Consider the following 23,502-nt stretch of genomic DNA (forward strand, 5'->3'; position numbering starts at 1 on the left):
GTCAGCAACTTCACTCTGAACGACAAGATGAATCCAGTTCCAAGGTTTGATAATGTTTCTGTCAACTATTTTTAACAGCCAATAAGGTACATTTTTATTAGCTGTAATTAGAAAACTTTTGATTAACTGATTTATTAACTTATATTTTATTTATTTTTTTGTATTCCAGATATACTTTATAGCCGTGCAGCCTAAGTTAGTAAAACCTGTGCAAGATTCAAATTAAATGTCCCCCTCGTTTTGTTATTTAACATTTACTAATGTTGATGTATTTATCAGATAACATTATCCAGCTTATTATACCATTATACAAAATACTGTTATTTCTGAGCTACTTTTCAAATGCATAGCAATTTGTTCATTTTCAATGCTATAATTTAGTGAGAGCTGCACTGGGAATAAATGTGCTTGTGGGAGCCCTGAGGCCTACAGGACTCTGGGGAAAGAGACACATTTACAGAATACAGAAAAGCTCCTGAACAAGCTACTGAGTCTCTGGGACATAACAGCACAATTTTTACAATTTTTAACATTTTTCTTATTGTACAGAAACTCACACAGAAACTTTCAGCCTAATTAATGATAATAATTCACAATTGTTTAATAATTAATGTAATTCATTAATTAAATTCTAATGAATGATATTGTTTAATTGTTGACATTTGTGATTTTGTGTAGTTATATAAACTTATATTTTATATCTTCAGGCTGTATATCATGTCTTAAAATAAAAACATTTTGGTGCATGCTTTGCTATTTTCCTCTAACAGTATTAGAGGAAATATAAATATTCCTCTAATATTTAATGTTATTTGTCAGGTCTGGTGGTATAATGTAACTGTACTAAATGCTGTTTGTCTGGTCAGTTTGTATAACTTTAATGTTGCTTGCGAAAATATTGGTGGTCTGTTGTCTACACAGATACACTTTTTAGCAAAAACAGCAGTAAATTAAGTGCCCAAACTTTCACTAACAGAAAGATTAAGACTAAATACTGATATCTGTAGTCAACTCCAGTGCAGTCCAGTATGGTGCCTTGCAAAATTATTCACCCCCTTGTTTTTTTTGCTGTCTTGCTGCATTACAACTTTGAAATTAAAATGGATTTTTTTTTGTGGGTGGTGTTGTACCATTTAATTTACACCATTTAGAAGTTTTTATTGTTTACAGTATATTATTTTATAAGAAGTTAAATATTTTATTGTGACACAAATAATAAGAATATAGAAATTTCGAGTAAGCATAATCATTCCACTTCAAAACATTTGGACTATTTTATTAGGTCCATTACATAAAATCCAATTTTCCAAAAAAAAAAAAAAAAAACAACAGACAAAAAACAATGAAAAACACCAAGCAGGTGAATACTTTCACAAGGCACTGTACTGTATGTATACATCTGCAGAATCATGATGCAACATATGCCTCATGTGCTGTAACAATTCATAACAGTGGGTATGAGGCATGACGGAGGCCACAGTGACTGTCAGATTCCATCCACACACTATATAAACTGAACACTACATGCTAACCTTTCATACAACAAATTAAATAACTATAACCATATTTGATATTTGGTTGATAGCTGCACAAATGCAAGGAGAACTTTACCATATATTCAAATATCATCTCAATAGTAACACAATAGTGATAGAAATCTGTATTAGTGATACTGTCAATAGTGGTACAAATCTGTATTAGTGAATGTATGGCCAATGTATTCGCCTTATATAAATGTTTCTTTTGTTAAATTTTGCTTTCTTTAGATGTGCACCGTTACAGTGTGGCCTGCTGGGAGCACATGGGAGCGTATTTAGACCTTGCCTTCAGTTTATCTGAAAGCACAAGATTTTTGGATTGCCTTTTTATAAATTTATTTTCTCCCTCTTTTGTTTAAATAAGTATACAGTAAAATAAAATGGAAATTCATGCCTGAAGCAAATCCATGTGGACAATGTGTTTTAAGACAAAGGAGATGTCTAAACCCTCAGCAGACCCACAAAGTGATTAAGGAAGCAATGTGGTCATGGATAGTCACTACAGTGATACTGCCAGTAGTGACACAAATCTGGAAGTAAAAGTCTAAGCTAAGTACAAGATCAAAACTGATGTGCGTACCTTAGGTTTTTCTTCAACAATCTGTTGCAGAATGTTCTTATGGGTCTCTGCAAGCTTTTCATGTCTTTTGGTTTGAGCATCTTCCAACTGGCCAAAGAATATAAACAACAGAATATAAATCAGGTTCAGTGCATGTTTCTGGCCATGTGCTTTCAATCACCTCTGTGTGTAATAGCTCTTACCCTTTTAATGTGTTGTACCACTTCATTAACATATGACCTGTTGATCTCTAGTTTTTCCCTAAAAGCACAGGTATTGATTAAATAAATCATATGGACAGAGTATTAATTAATCTGGAAGAACAAAGTGATAAAGTGTCTGATTCTGTGCTAGAATATATTCACTGACCGGTGTGGTGTCTGTCTGGAACATGTCTAGTACAGTGTCTCACAGTTTCACAAAAACTATAACATTCAAATTTTCTACACTTGCAGTTATTTATTTTACGAATAATGTTCATGATTAATATTCATCATTAGATCAATTTGTATTCGGATAAGTGGTAGAAAATGAGCGAGCGAATGAGATCAATTTGTAAAACATAAGAGAGTGTAGGAAACATTTGGTCTTTCACTGCCATCTACAGGGCACTAGCTGTCTCGCTACAATGACTTCATATTTAGCTCAGAATTGCCTTTTCTTTTTCCTGAAACTTGACTCAAAATCTTTACTTACTCCTCTGTCAAGTGTTTCTCTTTCGATTTGGCTTCATTCAACTTCTCCTGCCTTTTTTTGTCCATTCTCTTCTTCAGCTCTTTCTTTTCTCTGTGAACATTAAAATACCATTAAGGCATAAAGGAAATGATTTTTGTCCATTCTTTTTTTTAGATCTGTCTTTTCTCTGTGGACATTAAAACATCATTAAGGACAAAACGAGAGGCTGCTGATTATTAGGATTTATTCAGATCAAGCTTACTTTTCACACAAGTCTTTCAGTTTCTTCATTTGGCTGCTTTGATTCTCCTCAGCTAGCATCGTTAGTTTCTCCATTAGCTGTGAAATGAGTTTGGCAAAGTGTAGTTATATATAAGAGATTTAACTTGTACTCATTGTCCACTTTAATAGGAACATTTCTCATTTGCAGTTATCTAATTAGCCGATCAGGTGGCAGCCATCTGGCATCACACATCAACAACCGTGCCACAGTTAAAGTCACAGAGATAACACTTTTCCCCCGCTCTGATGTTTGATATGACTATTAACTGAAGCTCTTGACCTGTATCTGCATGATGTTAAGCACTATGCTGCTGCCACATAATTGACTAGATAAATGCATAAAAGTGCAGGTGTAAAGGGACTAATTTAAAAGTTGACAGTGTAAGTCTGTGCTTACTGTAGGACAGCGGTCTCCAATCTTATCCACAAGGGCCGGCGTGGGTGCAGGTTTTCATTCCAACCAAGCAGAAGCCACACCAGAATCTACTGAAAGCCAAGAACAGCTGATTAAACAGGTGGAATCAGGTGTGCCTTCTGCTTGTTTGGAATGAAAACCTGCACCCACACTGGCCCTTTCCGGATAAGATTGGAGACCACTGCTGTAGGAGATGTTAGCCATTTACTGTACCTGCTTGATGTGTTCTTTTTTCAGGTACTTCTCACTGTAATACTGTTCCTGACGCAGGTTCAGGAGCTGCTGTTGCTGCTGTTCTTTGAGCTCAGCCAGTTTTTGTCCACTCTCCTGATCCAGAGTCGCCAGCTCCTGCTCAAAAAACGAGGCGCCATGCTCCGGACTGGAGGACAGACACCTGAAGAACAGATCTTAAATCTGAATTCCATACAATTCTACACTTCTCAGCCATAGAGTAAATACCAGCACTTTTGAGGGGGAAATATTGAGCAGAGAATGTAGACCTACCTCTTCTTACCATCTCGTTTTGCAGACTTCTGCAGCACAGCTCTTCTGCGGAGGTAGTCATGCTGGAATTCGTTATATTTGGCTGTATGTTCCTTGATCAGTTCTGTGGTTTTTTTGTGATGTTTCTTTACAAGCTCCTTCATTTCTTTATAGTGTCTTCTCTGCTCCCTGACAAACACCTTCTGCTGCTTCAGCTCCTCTAATGTCTGAGCCTCCATCTCTAAGATGGGACAAAGTTCATAAAGCTAAATTTATTAGGCTTAAAGGAGTACAATCATTAAACTTTATTTTTGTTTATATTTGTTTATAATGTATGAACATTTAATAAAAAAAAGATTTATTAGTCCTAAGAAAAAACAACTATTTGATTAAAAAAAGAGAAAACGTTATTGGGGTTTCCACAATATTGCTTTTAATTGCATTATTCTTGTCTTATAGAACTATACATTGAATGTAAATAGGAATGTTTGTGGTATGTAATACAAACAGTGACTGACCAGTGAGAACACTGTGTATAAGGTCTTCAGTCTTTGCTGCAGATTTAGCTGACCCTAAAACACACAAACACCTGTACATAAAAGTTTTGTGAACATGCAGATGGACTATTCTCACTCTCCTGCTGTAGAAAACAATATACATTTAATATTCATATAATTCAGAAAAAGAAAACAACAGATATAAGAAATCAGTCTAGCTCTCAGTTGTACGTAGATGAGGTGGTAATAAATTTGTTGCTGTTACCAGTAGACTGTGGTTGTGTATTGAGCTGTGACGCTGGTTTCGGCGTCACACTCAGAGTGTGACTCAGACCGTTCTCCACGGGTGCAGGTTTGGGCTCACTCTTTGCCTCTGACGCCTGCTCAACACCTGACTCAGTCTGACAAACAAAGGTTGATCACAACGATTCATGCTGAAAACAACATTTTAAAAGGAATTGAAGCTTTTGAACAGAACAGCTTTTTATTTGTGGATTTTTCTTAAATGCACAAAGGTAATTAATAATAAGGTTCCACATTAGAAATAAAAACATTTTAAACTGGGACGGGTTGGAAGAAGGTGGCATATGCAGGCTAAAGGTCATGGTGCAACACAACAGCGCTCACCTTTCATCAGGAAATGGCGAGTTAAAATCCCAATGATGCCACAGCTATCCATGGCCTATAGGGTGCACAATTGGCTGTGCTCTCAGCTCTCAAATAGAGATGGCATCATTTCTATCTCCTTTCAACTGCAGCAACACTAACCCATCCTAAGCATATGTGAGCTTACATATGAGGAAAAGATACAAGTGTGCTACTCTGGCCTGTGACGTAACATGAGCTGGAATTCTGAAAGATGTGGCTGTCATATACAGTAGTTCCACATATCTCAGAGTAAACATGTGTTAGCCTTCTCCGTCCTCAGCTGGTGGCTGTCATATGACAGTGGCGTGATAGTGGGTGGGAAATGGCAGATGACCAAATTAAGAAAAAAACAATATATCGTCATTTGTAACTATATAAAGCCTTTTAATTTAATTTAAAGTTTGCATTACAGTTATGATGTCAAATAAAAAATTAAAAGGCACAACAAATTGCAAGCTTTAATATTCTGTTAAGCCACATGATCACTCAGGTGAACCTGCAGTGAACTATGTAAATCTGGATGTAACAAAGTTGTTCAAATTGTACAGAAGTCATACCTCTTTGGCATCTTTCTCCTCCTCGCCTTCTTCTAATGTCAGAGCAGCCAGCTGCTTGGATCTCTGCTCCATTAAGTTGACATATCTAATGGGGTTAGACAGGGCCTCTATGACATCTGTTCCAATAAGAAACACACAGTCAGTCATCACAAGCATGGCAAAAAGCATTCACAATTGCATCACTTCTGTGGGGGACTGAGAGCTCCTCTAAACAACAGCGTTAAATGCTGTTGAAAAGCCTGGAGCCGATTGCACCTGTAAGCCCCAACGGCATAAAACATCTGAAGTGAAGTCATATGTGCTGAACAGGAAGCACATGTCCTGTTCAGCATTTCACAGCTTCTGGATCACACCTTTACCTCAAGGCTGCATTGCTAAAACCTGTGTGATCATGATGGAATTTCACATTTTTGCGATAGGTTAAAGAAAAAGGGCAGGTAATTATTATGTGCTAATTTGATACTATTTACCTGCAAAGGTGTCTGGCACATAATCTTTCACTTCAATATACACAAATATAGCAGGAAGTGTGAGCGATTGGTTTTTCTCATTCCTCAGTCCAATATACCGGTAACCTGTAACAGCAATAAAGCTTGTGTAAAAACTCTTTCATCATATAATCACAAAGTTTAACGGTTTAACACAGAAGGCACACATCTACCTGGTCGAATGGCTGATACTGGTATTAACCGATGGCCTATGAACTTTCCACCTTCCTCAAATACAGCTATTCTCATTGAGGCAAGAGTAGGAAGAACCACCTTTCAAAGAAGGGAAAACAAGAGTAATATATATAATTTTAAGCTACATGCTTTATGTGACTGTCTTGAGTGAGCTGCAATACCTTTTTAAAGACGATCGGCTCTTCATCCCACACAGGGTTCACAGCGTTGTTCTGGGATGTCTTTGTTTTGAATGCTTTCCTTCTCGTGTCAACTGGGAGCCCAAACATGTCAATTTCCACATACACCCCCACTTTTTTGTCAGTAAGGAACTGTCCTGATATGATCTGATTGAGCAAAATAGTAATTACAGCATTCACCATATAATATAATATAATATAATATAATATAATATAATATAATATAATATAATATAATATAATATAATATAATATAATATGTTGATGTCAAGCCTGATGAGTCACTTTTATTGACTTTATGATCATGTTACTAGGACCTATACATTTCGTGTAAAATGTGCTTGATATTTTTATACAAACACCAGATTTTAAAGGCATACTTTTTTGTTAAAATGTAGAACAATAAACTCATACAAACAGAAAATAAAAGTCTTGCAGTAAGAATGCAAAAAATGCATCTTTCACTACATTGGTACTATTAGGAAACTTAAGCATGTTAGTGTTGGATATGTTTAATCAACCCCTCTGTCACTTGTGTAAGGACACAGTACCTTTAGTTTGTGGTGTTGTGTAACTTGAGAATCACATGGGAATCAATGTATTGGAGAATATACCTAAAAAACCTTACTTTTGTCTAAACCCAGATATGATAAATTGAAGTGATAATAATGTTTCAGTAATTTAGTCATTTTTAGTAGCGTGTGAAGTGCTGGGAAAGATGTTGAGTATTTTGTATTGCAACACATGCTGCTTATACTATCCTAAAATAAATAGATATTTACTAGTCATTTTACAAAAAACAGTCCTCGAATACTCTAAACAGAAGTCAGAAACCTTTACTTGTTAGAGTCAGTTCACAGGACACTTACCTTTATTGATAAAGTATTGGCTACAATGCCATCCACAGTGCTTTCTGTGAAGGGGTCAAAGTGCTTATCTGGTCGCCTCATGAACTCAGGCTTAAGCCTGTAGCCACTCTTCCCATTATACTCAAACATGCCCAAGTTCAGCTGCATGGACAGATCTAGGTAAGCAAAAGAAGACACAAAAAACATCCAAAGAGATATATTTTCAGTTTTTGAACCACAATGAAATGATGTTCACTTTGTGAACCTAAACCTTGTTTCTGCAAAGCAGCAGTGCACAAGCATCAGCTGTGGACAGAGAGGAGGATAGCCTGAAAGTTTATGATGATACTCATCTTTTGTTTGGTCAAGTAAGTTTACTTACATGTGTTTTGTTTGTCTTTTGAGAAAAGCACTGTGAATTGAAGAATGAGAGCTGAGCTGAGCTGGGCAGCTTGTGTTTTATGTGTGTTGATGAGAACCGAAGAGATGTAGAGGATTTAAAGGAATAAGTAAAAGGTAAAACTCCTTAAATAAGGTACCTGTCTTCCAACTCCTTCCATCATACACAGTGGGCTTTAAACTCAGAATGAGGTACCAGACACCACTATGGAAACCTCCCCACTCAGTGAGATAGTTAAGTCCTTTGGCAGCCTCCACCAGATGCCACACCAGGCTCTCCTCAACCTGCACCATGACCACCAGTGAGGCTATCACTCAGGAGCAGGCTGAGAAAGGACATGTGCTCCAGGTGCTGCAGCAAACTGCTCCTATAGCTGTAGCTCCTCCATCTACGGCTGCTCCAGTCAATCTGGCCATGACACTCATGAAGACGTACTCCATGGACAAACGTAGTATCTGGAATGTATGTGGCAAACATACAGGCCTAGGGAAACAGCCAATCTTTCATTGAGTTCTTCTGCTTTCTTTTAATTTTCCTAATTCTCTAAGATTGCTTTGCAGTACTTACAAACACTCAAATAGTTAAATTCAGCTCAGTACTTGCTCTCTTATTCACAGCATTCTTCTGAAAGGACAAAGCACAAGTAAGTATATTCACTGTGATCACACACACGTGAGAATTATCACGAGTTACTTGCCAGTTCAACCAGTCTCCTATCCGCCCACATCCGACACTCAACAACACCTGTGTTGATGTACATGTTATGTACTTTATGACTTATAAGTTTTACCTGAAAGCTACCTAATGGGAATTTAATGCTTTCAGTAAGACCACTTTTAGTGACCGGGACTTGTGCCAGGCATAGGGGTGGTGTATGCAGAAGACTGTCTGTCAACTGATCACCATTTGGTGGTGAGTTGAATTTGACACACAGGGCCTTTATTGTTGTTTATGTGTGCCTGATAGAAGCTTCTGTAAGAAACAAATTTACGTCCCACTTCTAAAAGGACTTCTCCCCTTTTGCGCATGAGGTCAGGAAGAGTGAGTCTGAAATGACATTGTGCCAGTCCACAATTGTAGAGGCAGCTTTAAGAAGGCTTTCTGTGTCTTTTATGGTGGTAAAGCTAGAAGTAGACAGTGATGTGTGAAGCTATTATGCTGAATAAGGAGGATTTCTGATCAAAAATAATCATAGAAAACTCTCATGATTCAAAATCTGCTGCGCAAATGTGGGCGAGTGTTGACCTCTTCTCTTCCGGAACAGTAGATCAGCTCATCAGTGTGGTCTTTGCACATTTGTGAGGGGGTGTGGGAGTATGCTAAATCAGTATACATGTTTTTGGTGGATTTGGAGAAATTCCATGAGCATGTGCCAAAACAATTTGCTGTGGGAGGTACTTGGGTCACCACTTCATACAGTCTGGTATTTAAATGAGTGTAATGGCAGTTGTGTCTGCACTTGGCATTAAGTCCAAACCATTTAAGTTAGGTTTCCGTCAAACGTTTCCATTATCAGGGAATAGAAGTAGTATCCCGATTATCTTACAGGTTATGTTGTATTGACACCATCAGGAGCAGACCCCCAGCACTCACTTGAACACTGCTGAGTGTAAATTGGTGTAAATTGGCTAGGATCATAAAAGCACCTTCTAGTCTGACAGCATTGTTCACTCCCAGAAAAGGGTGGTACTGTATGCTCCTGTCAGGTGAAATGAGAGATTATTCCCATGGTGGATAAGTTGAAGTTATAATTTACAAGTGATGAAGAAAGACAGTGTGAATTTGACAAATAGATCAGGTCTAGGGAAGCAGTGTTACAGCTTGTTGCCACTTCAAATCAGGAAAATGAATGAAATAATGCTCATATACAGAAGATGACTTATGAAACAGACTGCCTTTACCTATTGTCTGAAAGTTTAGTGCCACCAGCTGGCAGCCTGCATTCCAGAACACTTGAGGCATATAGTTGGAGGAGTCGACTCGGGTGCCCTTAGGATAGATTCTACTGAGCTGAAGCTTGTTGTATCTTAGAGAATTCAGTTAAGAATATAAAGGCTTTCTTTTAACAGGTACAAACCTTTCAATGTTAAGAGATAATTATCCTAAACGTTTACCATATAACAAAGGTTAATCCTCAGTTGAATTAATAAAATAGCTTATAATTATTACTCCTTTTTATAGTTCTGACTATATTCACATACAGTTTAAAATGTACATTCATCATCATGTTTTTTTTTTCTTCAGATAACAGCAGAATGGAGCAGAATAGAAAAGATACTCCACAAACTCCACAGGAGTCTTAGTGAGCTGCTCCAAGGCCTTTGTCTCCACAAACGATGACATCTGATAACTGCGGTTGACCTCTGGTAACAAAATGATAGAAAAAGCATCAGCATCAGTGACTACATCATAGTAGCGAATTAGGCCAAATGAATGAGCCCAAATTTACAAGTAATTTTGCTCACTTTTTGAAGTCTCAAAGGAGTGGAACTTAGTGGGTTGGATGTAATTAACTAGAGTGGACATTTCTTCAGTTGCGAAAGCCTCACATCCAGCTGTGCCCTGTAGAAAGTCCATATGCAAACAAATTAGCTGCTAAATCAAGTCATTTCAGACTTGATAGGAATGTGATAAATAAGCCCACTTACCTCATCCATTGACTTCTTACAGTCATCATCGTCATCGTCATCATCTTCATCATCATCTGCCTCCACCTCTGCTGAAGCTTAAAAGATCAATAAATAGGGTTTAAAACAAACAAAAAAACATTTCTGGCTTAAGCTTAAGCCAGATAAGTCATGTAAGTGCATATCTGCGAGCATATCAGGGAATTGTGTGTGGAAACACAATTAATGTTACATGTGCAGTGTGGAATCAAAATACTAATGAATCCAGAGAGGTACATAAACATTTATAAAGCAGTCAGGTTTCTAGAATTGAAGTGGTTATTGATTTGGGGAATTTGGAGGCACACACTCTTTGAACTCTATGTCATCTTTCTCTAACCTTTTCTAAATAATGCTTGCAGGCAAAGTGACATTGCACAGTATCCTGCTGAAATAGGCAACTGCCATCAGGGAATGCCATTGCTGTGAACAATATTTAGGTATGCATCAAAGTAACAGCCACACGAATGCCAGGATTCAAGGTTTTAACAGGGTTTTAACTTTCCTTCTTCCCAAAGTCCATTCTGGTGCCATTATTTCCCCAGGTAATGATAAACACACACCCAAACATCCAAAATGACATAAAATAAAGCATGATTCAACAGACCAGGTCACCTTCTTCCATTGCGCAATGATCCAATTCTGATGGACAAGGTTAGGGTTAGGGTTAGCATGGGCATTCTGCCCGGTACACAGCTATGCAACCCCAAGCTGTGATTCACAGTGTGTCCTAAAACCTTTCTATCATACCCATTATTAATATTTTCAACTATATGTACTACAGTAGCTCTTCTGCGGGATCAGACCTGACTAGCTAGCCTTCTCTCCCCATGTGCATCATTGATCCATGGACGCCCATAGCCCTATTGCCAGTTTATTGGTTTCCTTCCTTGGACCACCTTTGTTAGGTACTAACCACTGAATACCAGGAACACTCCACAAGACCTACTCTTTGGAAAAGCCCTGACCTACTTTTCTTGACACCACAATTTAGCCCATGTCAAAGTCACTCAGAACCTCATGCTTTCCTATCCCACCCCTTGAAAGGTGTGATATATATACAGTATTATGCAATAATCAATGTTATTCATGTTTTAATGTTATGGCTGATAAATGTAAGCAACTGTTTACTGACTAAACAGAAGATGCCATGAAGAATGCGTTCCTCCTAAAGTTGAAATTAAGCCACCACTTGCAGTCCAAACTATAAATGTATATTAGCATAGTTATCTCTATACTTCACACCCCACCAGATGGCACTATAAGGATAACAAACAGGAATGAAAACATAGGCACCTGATACAGGTGGTGATTAGAACAGTCATCAGTATTCTTTACTTCCTCCTTATGCATTAGACTAAGCCTTTACTGACATGTATATTGTGTTTACCTGCAGGCCCTTTGACATGCGTATTGTGTTTACCTGCAGGTCCTGCACTGGGTGAGGATGGCTCAAACACACTTGAGGAGTCACTGTTGGTGTTCGAGGCTTGCTCAGACAGCTTTTTCTTTGTGCTCCCATCAGGTGGTTTGGGGTGAGACTTTTTGTTTTTGATGAGGATCTTTCCCATGAGTTCCTGTGGACTGGGGAGTGGAACCCCTGAATCAAGCTAAAATACACACAAAAACAATCTTCTTACATTGATGTATTAATTGTACACTTTTTGAATGTCTGTAATAGTGTAAAAGGATCCTTAAAACCAGGTACATACCGGATATTTCTCAAGTGGCTCAGTCAAAAGGGCATCTCCAAAAATTGATCTGCAATATTCTGCCATCTTGGCTTGTTGTTTTGGACTGTAATTACAAACATAATTATATTTTTGACAAAAATTAAAAATAACATTCTTAAAATTCAAAGATAAAAATGTATTTTATCAGCCCTGATCATAGGCTTCTATTGTGTTACTTTAAAAGGTGTTATAGAGAGCTGCCACTTTATGACACATTTATCTGATACAGCAGGAAAAGTAGCAGCAACAGTGTGTGGCATTTCAAGAGGGACAAGTGAAAACAAATTGTGCATTACAGACTACGCTATAATCATTCTACTCCTTGTTGCCATAGTTGCACACAGCTCTTGTGTGTGCAGAACATTGGCACTCCAAGGCCAAAGGTAAGAGAGACTTGTCACATGCAGGCAGTGTGACGCTTTCACTCACGAGTCCACATGATTCTCAAAGGACAGGATGATGGGAAAAGGAGACGTTTTAAAAGCACATTCGGCAATGGCTTCAATTACTTCCTGAAAGAAAATAGATTGATTATGAATAGGTTTTAGAATATAATCACTAGCTGAGACATAAAAGAAACACACTTAAGTTCTCCAATCTGAATGCAGTTCATTTCAGGGTGATATTGCATTCAGCTTTGCAATTACATTAAGAAGAGTATTAAGTTAATTGGCTTTGTCAATTGCCATTGACTTAAAGTCATTTTGGGGTAAAACCAACAGAAAACCAGTCGCATCTGGATCAGTTTAAGATGTAACTATGTGACAGTCCAAAGTGTACTGTGTGTACAGTTTATTTTACCTTAAAGGAGATCTCAGAGGTCATTGTGAAACCATGGGTGATAACTGGTTCCTCCTCAGCTGTCCTGCCTTTCCAGCAGTCCAGTTCCACACAACGACAGCCTGACAACAGCACCTGCCTGTACATCTCCACTGAAGAGTTTCCTGCTAGCTGCCCCGCTGAAAAACACACATACAGTATACAGTACATGAATTCTGACATGATCATTACATTTGACTAAATAACAGACGGCTGGTTCAAGGTCCAAGTACAGCTTATGAGAAGTATTTATCTGTAGTTTAAGTTTAAGGAACATCTTCTGTTCATTAGTTACCAAACATCTCCTGTTGACTTAAACAATTACGCATATGGTTCATGTACCAAACCATTTCAATTTTTTGCAACATAATTCTGAAGATTATTCAGGGTAATCAATTTGCACAAATATGCTAGGAATAAATGCTAGCATAATCCTGTTCCAAATTATCTGGACAGATTGGTCATTAGAAAATATTTATCTAATTCATCAAATGGAAGGTCTTTGCATCATTAATGTGTTTGATTTGATCACTTAAATTTGTGATCACTTAAAAATTGTGACAATTTAGAGTTTACATCATATCAAACATACATCTTAATCACAATGCATATGTACATTACCCCTTTTTTGTCATCTTAGTGTAACCTGGTTAGCGTTATCAATAGTTATGTAGACTAGAACCCAGACAGGGATACTAATATAGTTTTGTTTGAATATGTTCTGGAAGAATATGTTCCAGTTTGTCGCTTGCATACTTAGGAAACCTGAGCTTTTAACCAACTTGTTTGTTCAGTAAATTATAATTGGTTTAATTAGTTTTATATTTCTGCACTTACAGAGGAAAGCCTCATATAGTTAATTGGTTAGAGAAAGAATGGGAGTTTAAGACATTTTATTTCCTTGCAAGTGTTTCTGTTGTTTTCTATAATTTTAATTGTTTCCCGCCAAAGCTGGGTGTGATAGTCTCTATTTGTGCATGTTAGTGAGTTGCATAACTCAAAGGAAATTTGACTGCAGACATTTATCAAGCTTGTTTAGTTCACTGTTGGAAGAGAGACTGCATGAAGGACCAAATAGCATTCTAAAACCCAAGGTGGTAAATGCATATTTCTAAATTTAATTTGTGTTTTATTTTGCTTTTGTTGTAGATGAGTACATAGTACTTGGTTAACATTATTTTATTGAACTTTAAGTAGACATTTGTTATTCTATCCTTATAGTTTTTCGTTTTAAAACTTTGTTAACTGTTATTTAATTGTTTTGAGTTGATTACAGTTTACCATATTGTAATATTTAGTTTTTTTTAAAAGCAGTTAAGGCAACTTTTAAGCCTTTTAGTAACCTGGTGCTCTGCTCTGTAAACTAAGTGTAGGTGATGGGTGTACTACATTAGTAAATCAGGGCCTAAATGTCTTGGTATACTGTAGTAATTTAGATTTCTTAGCCTTTTTTATAATGTACAGTATGAAATATAAGTTTGTTTTTTTATTTATAATGATTAAATAAATGTATGTAAAGTGTTATATATTTAAATTTTTACACTTAAGTAGATCAACTGACCTAAATAATTTCATGCTAGAAAAAATGTATGATATGGTGCTAAGAATCACATTTTTCTCTTTTAATAGCTCATTTACAACCTAGACAGAAAATAATGGTTAAATTGTGATTAATACTGAGCTTAAGAGCAAACATACCTGTGAGATAGGTGTTATGAGAGGAGTTGATAAAGTAGTGTGAAAGAGAGAAGGTCATGTCTTCACTTTGGTCCAATTTCTCAGGTGGTATTACTCCATTCTCATCACTAATCAAATACCTGGAGAATCCCTCAACTGAAATCTGCCCTGTAAAACAGTTTGGAAATTTCCTTACACTATGTCCATGGGCTAAATTACATCATTTCAGCTGATCTAGCAAGAATAACAATTCAGCTCGGGATATGGTTGAGGTGACAGACCTGCTACAGTGTACTAGCAGAGAAGCTGTTTCCACACCAGTTTTGCACCTAAAGTAACAACCTGTCTTATCAGTGAAATATATGCTGGAATTGCATTGGCATTCTGCAAAGTCATCAAATTAATCTTGAACTGTAAGATCTGCATTCCCTAAACAGAGCTTGCGCTTGTAGGGGACACACTGGAATATGGATGTCCCCTGTGATAAATTCTCAGCAGTAGTTTACATTAATTAAGGTCATTCGACACAGACATATAAAAGTAATTAACCACAGTTCATATCAACATTACATGAAGAATCTCAGTCTCAAAGGGACTGCTGCTGTTATGTCACTGTGAGGCAAATATCTTTGGCTTCCACATGGCAGAAACAAACCACCTGGCTCTCCCTGGAAAAAAGGAGACTAGCGGATTTTAAAGACTACAATTACTGTGCTTTGCTGAAAGTTAGTAATTGTCTTGTCAATGTGGAGAGTAAGCCGAAAGTGTGCAATTCAGATAATATTTTTGGCTCCCTCTATTCACATTCACTTAAGGACACAAAGATATCTCTGACGTCTGACTCTATGAAACTGTGCAAGAAATGATAGATAAAATCACCTTTGACACTGGGTAACCTATGGTCTATGGGGACAATGACTTCTCTCACCATCCCTGTTGCTAAACCAGAATTATGTAAGGATAAAGCACATATAACCAAGTCTGGAAATGTGTGGTGAAAGACTCGAACGCCCCATAACCATTTCCCCTGTTTCAGAGCGTGGGCTCAAAGAATAGCTCATAATCTAAATGACAGCGAGGTGTCATGGTAGCTCTGCAAGGTAAAGAGCTTGATGATCACTCTCATCTATCCTCATCTCCAGGCTCTCTGGGCTAAACATGTCTTATCAATCAGCTGTCACAGGCTAACTGCCTCTCTCATACGATCATTCCAGTGATCAGATCCCCCGGTTGTGTACTGGATTATATAAATAAACTGGCTCAGCTGCAGTGTTGGAAGGCATGTTTGAGTCGATCTCAGGAGTCACTGTTGCTATGGTAATGAAACGGAGGGATAGGTAGAGAAAATGTTTTGTGCACCGGAAAGAAAAAAAAACGATTTAATATTACACAATTTGCAATTCAAAGCTACGTAGAGGAGTTGAAGACGGTGAAACATTCTTGAGGAAGAACAAATGACTATGAAGCGCTATTGTGTGGGTGTCAATCACATGACTGTGCTAAGCGCTACTGTGGGTTTGGGTTCCAATTTAAGCAATCTGACAAAGGGAAAGAGGTGGATGGAATAAAGGCATTCAGTAAGAAAGCACAACAGCACAGAAAATCATAACATAGCCTTGTCAGCATATTGTATAGTACAATACAGTGCACTATACTACGGAATAATGTTAGAGTATAGTGTATTGTAATCTAGTCTAGAATACTGAAGTATAGTACAGTATAACAAAGAATGGGTATTTCTTATTTTTTCAATATACGGAAAAATAAGTACAGTCATTTCTATGGAAGCTAACTTATTCAATAAACAAACACTTAAATGTGTATCATTACAAAATATATCCTGTATAATAATATATAGTTTTATAAAATACAGATGTTTAGGCTTGTTATTTTGTGACTTTTGATTTGCCTTTTGCACTATTGCACAGACACTTGTTGCCTGTGGGATAGGTGTAGAACTGTGAGAGTGAGATGAAGGCAGTAGGAGTACAATAAAGTTTAATAAGTCGTTTGCTGGGTGAATTTAAACACGAAAACAAGGTACTCAATCACTTATCTAAGTGTCACTTCAATTTTATTATGCTAAATTGTAACAACTGAGATGAACAATGGGGTTTTTGTTAAACAGAATGGTTTTTTGTTATACAGCCTATAATGCCTAGAAACAGTCAAAAATGTTATTGACTACAAAGCAATAAAAGCATCTGACACCTTTGAGTGGCATCTGCTAGGTGTCAGTATAGAGCAATAACATGAGAAAGACCACTGATTGGTGGTTGCAACAGGTGGGGGCATGCTGTAGCATGGGTCTGCACTGGGAAGGAAGTTCATTGGGGTAAGTTAATGGGGTAAGGACATGTGATTCTTTTTCTCTTCTTAACCAGTGAAGTATTCATATGTGCTGGATCATGATATCCACTACTAAAATACCATAAATAGCCTCACCAAATAAAGGCAACTCACTGGCTATGCTTTATGAAACCCTAGTGGTTTTCTGGACACTACTTCAGAACAATTTGAGCAACATAAAAACTACTATAGTTATCTATAGTCTTATGTTTTCAAGAATTATATTGCTGCTTGAAAGTTTGTGAGCACTTTAGAATGTGCTATATTTCTGCATAAAAGCTAAAACATTAGATTTTCTGAAGTCTTAAAAGATAACAAATAGAAAACAATTAAATCAAAAAAATATATGAGGGAAAAATATTAAACTTAGCCATTTATTTATTATGGAAAATGTTCCAATATTTCATATCAGTGAGTGGTAAATGTAAGTCCTTTTCTTTCAGTATCTGGTGCGACCAACTAGCAACTAAAACCACAACTAAACTTCCAGTAACTGTTAATTTTCACCCATTCCTCAGTACAAAACAGCTTGGTGGATTTCCTCATATGAACTACTTGATTCAGATCCTTCCACTACATTTCTATTAGATTAAGATCAAGACTTTAATTTGGCCAATCGAAAACCTTAACTCTATTCTTCTTACCTGTATACTGTACTTCTTACCTTCTTAACTGTAAGCCATTTTTTGGTAGGATGACTTGTGTGGTAGAGTTGTTGTCTTCCTGCATGTGGTAGAGTTGTTGTCTTCCTGACATTAGAATTCGCTCGTCTAATTCATAAGTCTTTGTTTCAACAATAACGGCAAGTTGCAGCAAAACAGACCATGATACTACCACCACCCTGTTTCACATATGGAGTAACCAAAAAGGTTCTATTACGGTCTCATCTGTCCACAAAACCTTTTTTCCAATAGCCTTCTGGCTTATCCACATGATCTTTAACAAACAGCATATGGGCTGCAATGTTCTTTACGGCGATGTTTTTTTCCCCTGTCATCTACGCCTCTTTTATTCAATAACGTTAATTTTAAAGCAATGTGAGAGAGGCCTGACGCTTAGAATTTACCCTGGATTCCTTCATGACATGTTACACATCTTAGCCTTAGAGTCATCTTTGTTGGTAGACCAGTCTTGAGGAGGGTAACGGTGGCCTTGAATTTCATCCATCTGTACACAATCAGTTTGATGTGGATTGTTGTTGTCTAAATTCATTTGAGATAGTTTTTAACCTTTTTCAATCTGAAGAGCATCAACGCTTTTTCTGTGGTCCTCAGTTGTCTCAGTTGTGCCATAATTCACTTCCATAAACATGTGTTGTGAAGATCAGACTTTGATAGATCCATGTTCTTTAAATACTCACTCTCTGGTATGTAATATTGGATCATTTTTCTCAATAAATAAATGACCAAGTATTCCTCTTTGTCTACATGTAGGACTTGTTTGCAAATGATTCCATATATATGCAGATATACAGAACATTTTAAAGTGTTCACAAACTTACAAGTGCCACTGTATATAACAGTCTTCTACAAAGCCTGGCTTTTGTAGCATCGCTCATGGCTACCTGTCATCCCAGGACAGTCTAGGCTTATGTGACATGACAGCATATCAACCAGCTGTAGGAATCAATAGACAGCTGAGACAGTCGGAACATGATGGCTGAGGACCGTTAGTTTTTAGGACTGACCTTTTTGTATCATGCCTGGACTGGGCTCAAATTTCTCCAAGAGGAGCTGTGTTTGTTCTGTCTTCAGTGGAGGGTATAGGATTTCATTCAGACGAGGATCCCGCTGCTTGTTGTTAATGAACTCAGTCATCTGCTCCATGGTTAGATAGTTCTTGCCTTTGGCTCCTCTATAAATCGGATAGAGAGAAGAATTTTCTTTTCAGAAATATGGTTCTGTACAATGCTTCTCAAAATTCAAACCCACAATAGAAATACATAACAGAAAGCTATTTCACTTCGAACCTTAGCACATTCTTACTTACAGATCTGCAAAGATTTGGTTGATTTCAGGTCGGGGACAAAGATTGGCAATGAAGGATTTGTAAATCTCAGGAGTTAGGTCCTCCAGAGGAATGGAATCGTTCTGTATGAATAAAGACTAGCAATTAACTGCTGATCAATAGTTACACATTTATCCTTGTTAGTTCCTGAGCAGGATCTAAAGTCCATTGCATACTCAAACTACTTCCAGTTGTTAGCTAGTTGGATGCACATTACCAATCAGCTTCTTGTCAAAAAGCTTCCAAATAGTATCAGAATCCACCTCTATTGTTGAAGTGAAGCACTCATTTCATTGAGAAATCAATACAGGGACTGCCACAGATACTCCTTTGCATCAAATCAAATGGCAACAAAAGTAATGTCCTTGTGTTTTGGTTTCAGTTTACAATTCTATGCTGCCTTCCTGTGCTATCAGACTTATCCTGTTTCCCACTTCTGAAGAAGTAATTACAAGTATGTCATGCTCACATGCTTTGTAGTCAGAAAGGACATATTTCTTGTTTTTTCTTTTGTTATTATTTTGACACCATAACACATATTACTCAGTCATATTACTCAAGCTATTTTCATAGTGGAAAGAATCATAATTCAAGATTCAAAATTTTTTAGGGTAATTCTCTGCTATGCTGAACGATTAGGACTCTCATCTGAGAAACTTGGGTATCAAAATTATTTCTCATTTTCTGAGTCATAATTATGACTCGGGAGGTCGTTCATGTGCAATTTTCCAGTGGGGAAACTCAATAATACAATAATTATGATTGCACATGAAGGCAGCATTATCTTTGCTCCTATCAAGTCAGTTGTGGACTGTTTCCACCTGCTCTGTGTTTAATCCTTACCTTGGTTCCTCTGCTTATACCCTATTGTTTCATTGTCTCACTGTAAACCAAGCCTTGCTGTCATGTTCTAGTTGCCCTTTGGGTTGACCTTTGCTTGTTAAATTAACTGATGTGTCCTACTACTATTACCTTGTGGACATTTACGACAAATTTTTGATTCACCCATATAAAGCAAGCACTGAGTTAAAGTATTTGTGTCAGAATCGTTACAGAAACATTGAACAATCTTTGTTGCTGACTTTAACATAGTCAAATAAAACAGTAATGCAACGGAGGAACTGCCCCATGTTGATGCCTGGATGATATGTGTTTCTCATTACTTTAGATATGGATTGCGATGTCATTCAAAACAATTTATAAATAGAGCTGTTTGCTTTAATGTCATGCTGTCCAACTTAAATAATAACTAAAAGCATCACGTAGCCAATTAAATTAATTTGTGCATTCTGTCCAAGTCTGCAGACAATCCAGTTAATTTGCCTTTAACTCAATTGACTCATTTTAACAAATGTAATAATAAAGTTGTCAGAGGGCAAGCATTAGTCCGTGTTGCCTCAATGTTATACATTTTGGACCAGTAAGCATTCAAAATATGCAAAGGAGCCAAAGGAACCAGGAGGCAGTGAAAAGCTCAAGGTCGATTCATGTTTCTGTGGTCAAGAAAATGATGAGATCAAGGAAAAAAAGAGATTAAAGGCTCATGCAGTGTGTGAATCATTGAGGCAGAACTGGGAATGCCTTCTGCATTGTTAGAGTGATGAGAACATACAAATGATTTTGGAGTAGAGAAGACGCTTGTGCGGTGTGAAAATAATAATGTGCACCTGTTTCAATGTGATGTGATTCATTATGGATTCATATATAAATAAATTTGGATTTTATTAAGAACAGGCATTGCATGAACATCAACTAACATTATTAAATAGAAAAAGGTTGAAATCTATGCATGCAGTATGCTTCTATGCAGTTAATCATAAATACAAGGCGATCACTTCCTGGTAGAATGTGCACTCATGCTTTCTCTCAGTAGGATCCTGGAGAGATTAGCCAAACATATGCTTACCCTGCCTGATGGAAGATTACAGCTCTCCAGTGCTGTTTCTACACGCTTCCTGTCAGTTGAAAACATGCGAAATATGCTGCAAAAAAGAAAATTTACAAACCGGGATTATTTATTATTTACACTTTAAATATGGAGATGGAACATCTAATACCCGGGCTGTGGCTTACTTCTTTACAGGAATACGTCCTTCTTGGTTTGGCTGCAGCTTAAGCCTTGTGTACCTGGTTTGATGAAGCAGTATGTTCAATGAAAGAAAAGAAATGTTTATTTAATAATATTTAGTTCTTGTGATATTTAAAACAATTGTGAATTAATACATACTGCAAACTGTATGTTTAGTGCTTTCATTGTTCATAAAATTACATACTAGATATGTAAATCAAGACCTTTTTTTTGTTAATAGATAAATGTGTTTGGATGCCTTGACAGAAATGTATTGTGAAGTCAGTTTGGCGTGATGGTGCCCTAAGGCTAATGCTAAAGTGTGAAAAGCTCATGGCAACTGTCATGTTTCATCCAAAGCCATGAGGGATAAATGTAGACGACATGAGCCTATCTGCGGGTGCTTACGCTTTTTCCAGACTGGACTCTCGATTCATGTTCTGAGCCAGCAGGTTGGATGCCAGACTAAACAGCTCATCTGCCCACTCCTTTACAGAGAACAAAAGACAATAATACAATGCTTAAAAATGCCTGATAAATAGAATGAGAAAAAGAAAGAAATTTTGCTTAGAAATATTTCTTTACTAATGAAAAATTTGAATTAATGGAATGATAGACCTTAGTCACTAGAATACCTTTGCCACTTCCTCTTGGAAAGCCATGAAGTTTAGATATGTAATGTTGACCATGTCTGGCCCTGTGACCACCGTCAGCATCTTGTTTTCTATCCGTCCCACCAGATTCCCAACATCAAGTAACTCTCGCAGCTTCGCTTCCTGGTCAAAGATAAAAGCATGACGTCTTTATCTCATTTCAGAATTAACTGAAATACAATCATCATTAAACTCATGACAAGGTCATTTTCTGTTTAATATAAGGTATAAGAGCTGGGTATGTTTACTAAAACACAATACAACTTATAAGTTATATGTGTTATAATATGTGACAATATTTTAGACTCTTACTATTCACATGGAACAGACTTGTGCCAATAATTGGACATGTTATATACTGCAATGCTCAATACACAATTTTGATATTAAGGACACTCCATAATACAGCGATCTATGATGATTCTAAGACAAATCTACCCGACTAGTTAGGCAAACTAAGGGGAAAAATTCCAAATTTAGAGCTGGTGTCAGAAGCAAATCAATCATTCAGTTCACTGAGCCAGTTTCATGGAAAACAAAATAATTGCACAGAATTTCACTCTCAAAAAACTAAAACATCCATTGCTCGATCCATCTATTTGGAAGTTAAGAACCATTACCTATATAAACAGCCATTCAGGAACACTATTTCACAGTGAATGTATTTTCTCTACTGTTCTGAATAACGAATATAACGAAATATGTACTAATGTGAAAATTTCCATGTTTTAATTTCATTACTTTTTTCTTATATTCCCAAAACGTATATAGCAAAATGATATCTCTTTAGCAACATGTAGCTAATTAGGACATGTAGCTAATATAGGATATGACACTTCCTATATCACATTAGTCACTAATACTAATTTTGTTGCCATTCTGCCATATGAGTGCATAAGCGTACTTCATTCATTCATTCATTCATCTTCTACCGCTTATCCGAACTACCTCGGGTCACGGGGAGCCTGTGCCTATCTCAGGCGTCATTGGGCATCAAGGCAGGATACACCCTGGACGGAGTGCCAACCCATCACAGGGCACACACACTCTCATTTGCTCACGCAATCACACACTAGGGACAATTTTCCAGAGATGCCAATCAACCTACCATGCATGTCTTTGGACTGGGGGAGGAAACCGGAGTACCCAGAGGAAACCCCGAGGCACGGGGAGAACATGCAAACTCCACACACACAAGGCGGAGGAATGATAGACCTTATCAATTATAGACCTAGCGGAGGTGGGAATCGAACCCCGACCCTGGAGGTGTGAGGCGAACGTGCTAACCACTAAGCCACCGTGCCCCCCTATAAGCGTACTTGTAGAACTCATTATTTCTTCCTTGGGTTATTTTTCAAAATTCTTTAAACAAATCAGTTGACATTGCAATGGTCCTTTCTATTCAAGAAGCAGAGTATTCTCTGTTCAATGCATTCCCCATAGTATTACTTAGACAGAATGGCCACTTGATCCCATTATTGAGGAAGGAGGAGATGCATGTCATTCCAGGAAGTCTAGCTTCACTCATACTCTGTTACAGTGTGTGTTAACATAGGTCATGGCTTTGCAGCATATGTTATCTATATTTACATTTATGGCATTTGGCAGAAACCCTTATCCAGAGGGACCTACATTTAAGGCAGTTTAGTGGACCTATGATTTGAAATAACCTTCCAGACAGATTCTCTGCCACTCGTTAGGGGTGACATTGCTTGCTAGTATATTACTGTTTTTTAAACCCTGGATAAATGGTTCTGTGTCTTTCA

The 23,502-nt window shown here is 37.3% G+C and overlaps 1 protein-coding gene across 2 annotated transcripts in view; it reads right to left on the minus strand.

Moving 5' to 3' along the window:
* The window catches only part of LOC132852337 (1-phosphatidylinositol 4,5-bisphosphate phosphodiesterase beta-1), a 44,728-nt gene that overhangs the window by 4,525 nt on the left and 16,701 nt on the right, over positions 1 to 23,502 (minus strand). The window contains exons 4-31 of one of the 2 annotated variants that reach the window (XM_060879485.1): positions 21,719 to 21,859; positions 21,492 to 21,571; positions 21,089 to 21,142; positions 20,922 to 20,997; positions 18,998 to 19,098; positions 18,696 to 18,862; positions 14,681 to 14,827; positions 12,965 to 13,122; positions 12,593 to 12,675; positions 12,143 to 12,227; positions 11,854 to 12,040; positions 10,413 to 10,489; positions 10,230 to 10,326; positions 10,043 to 10,127; positions 9,666 to 9,790; positions 7,386 to 7,540; positions 6,499 to 6,663; positions 6,316 to 6,415; positions 6,125 to 6,229; positions 5,655 to 5,770; positions 4,715 to 4,850; positions 4,471 to 4,524; positions 3,974 to 4,193; positions 3,683 to 3,863; positions 3,035 to 3,111; positions 2,794 to 2,883; positions 2,301 to 2,358; positions 2,119 to 2,205 (exon numbers count right to left, since the gene is read on the minus strand). In XM_060879485.1, the coding sequence (XP_060735468.1) occupies positions 2,119 to 2,205; positions 2,301 to 2,358; positions 2,794 to 2,883; positions 3,035 to 3,111; positions 3,683 to 3,863; positions 3,974 to 4,193; positions 4,471 to 4,524; positions 4,715 to 4,850; positions 5,655 to 5,770; positions 6,125 to 6,229; positions 6,316 to 6,415; positions 6,499 to 6,663; positions 7,386 to 7,540; positions 9,666 to 9,790; positions 10,043 to 10,127; positions 10,230 to 10,326; positions 10,413 to 10,489; positions 11,854 to 12,040; positions 12,143 to 12,227; positions 12,593 to 12,675; positions 12,965 to 13,122; positions 14,681 to 14,827; positions 18,696 to 18,862; positions 18,998 to 19,098; positions 20,922 to 20,997; positions 21,089 to 21,142; positions 21,492 to 21,571; positions 21,719 to 21,859 (3,207 nt within the window). Of the gene's footprint in view, positions 1 to 2,118; positions 2,206 to 2,300; positions 2,359 to 2,793; positions 2,884 to 3,034; positions 3,112 to 3,682; positions 3,864 to 3,973; positions 4,194 to 4,470; positions 4,525 to 4,714; positions 4,851 to 5,654; positions 5,771 to 6,124; positions 6,230 to 6,315; positions 6,416 to 6,498; positions 6,664 to 7,385; positions 7,541 to 9,665; positions 9,791 to 10,042; positions 10,128 to 10,229; positions 10,327 to 10,412; positions 10,490 to 11,853; positions 12,041 to 12,142; positions 12,228 to 12,592; positions 12,676 to 12,964; positions 13,123 to 14,680; positions 14,828 to 18,695; positions 18,863 to 18,997; positions 19,099 to 20,921; positions 20,998 to 21,088; positions 21,143 to 21,491; positions 21,572 to 21,718; positions 21,860 to 23,502 lie in introns of those variants that run through there. The other variant, XR_009649114.1, reaches the window with a different exon arrangement.

Source organism: Tachysurus vachellii, chromosome 10 (assembly GCF_030014155.1).
Source record: "Tachysurus vachellii isolate PV-2020 chromosome 10, HZAU_Pvac_v1, whole genome shotgun sequence".
Lineage (NCBI taxonomy): Eukaryota > Metazoa > Chordata > Actinopteri > Siluriformes > Bagridae > Tachysurus > Tachysurus vachellii.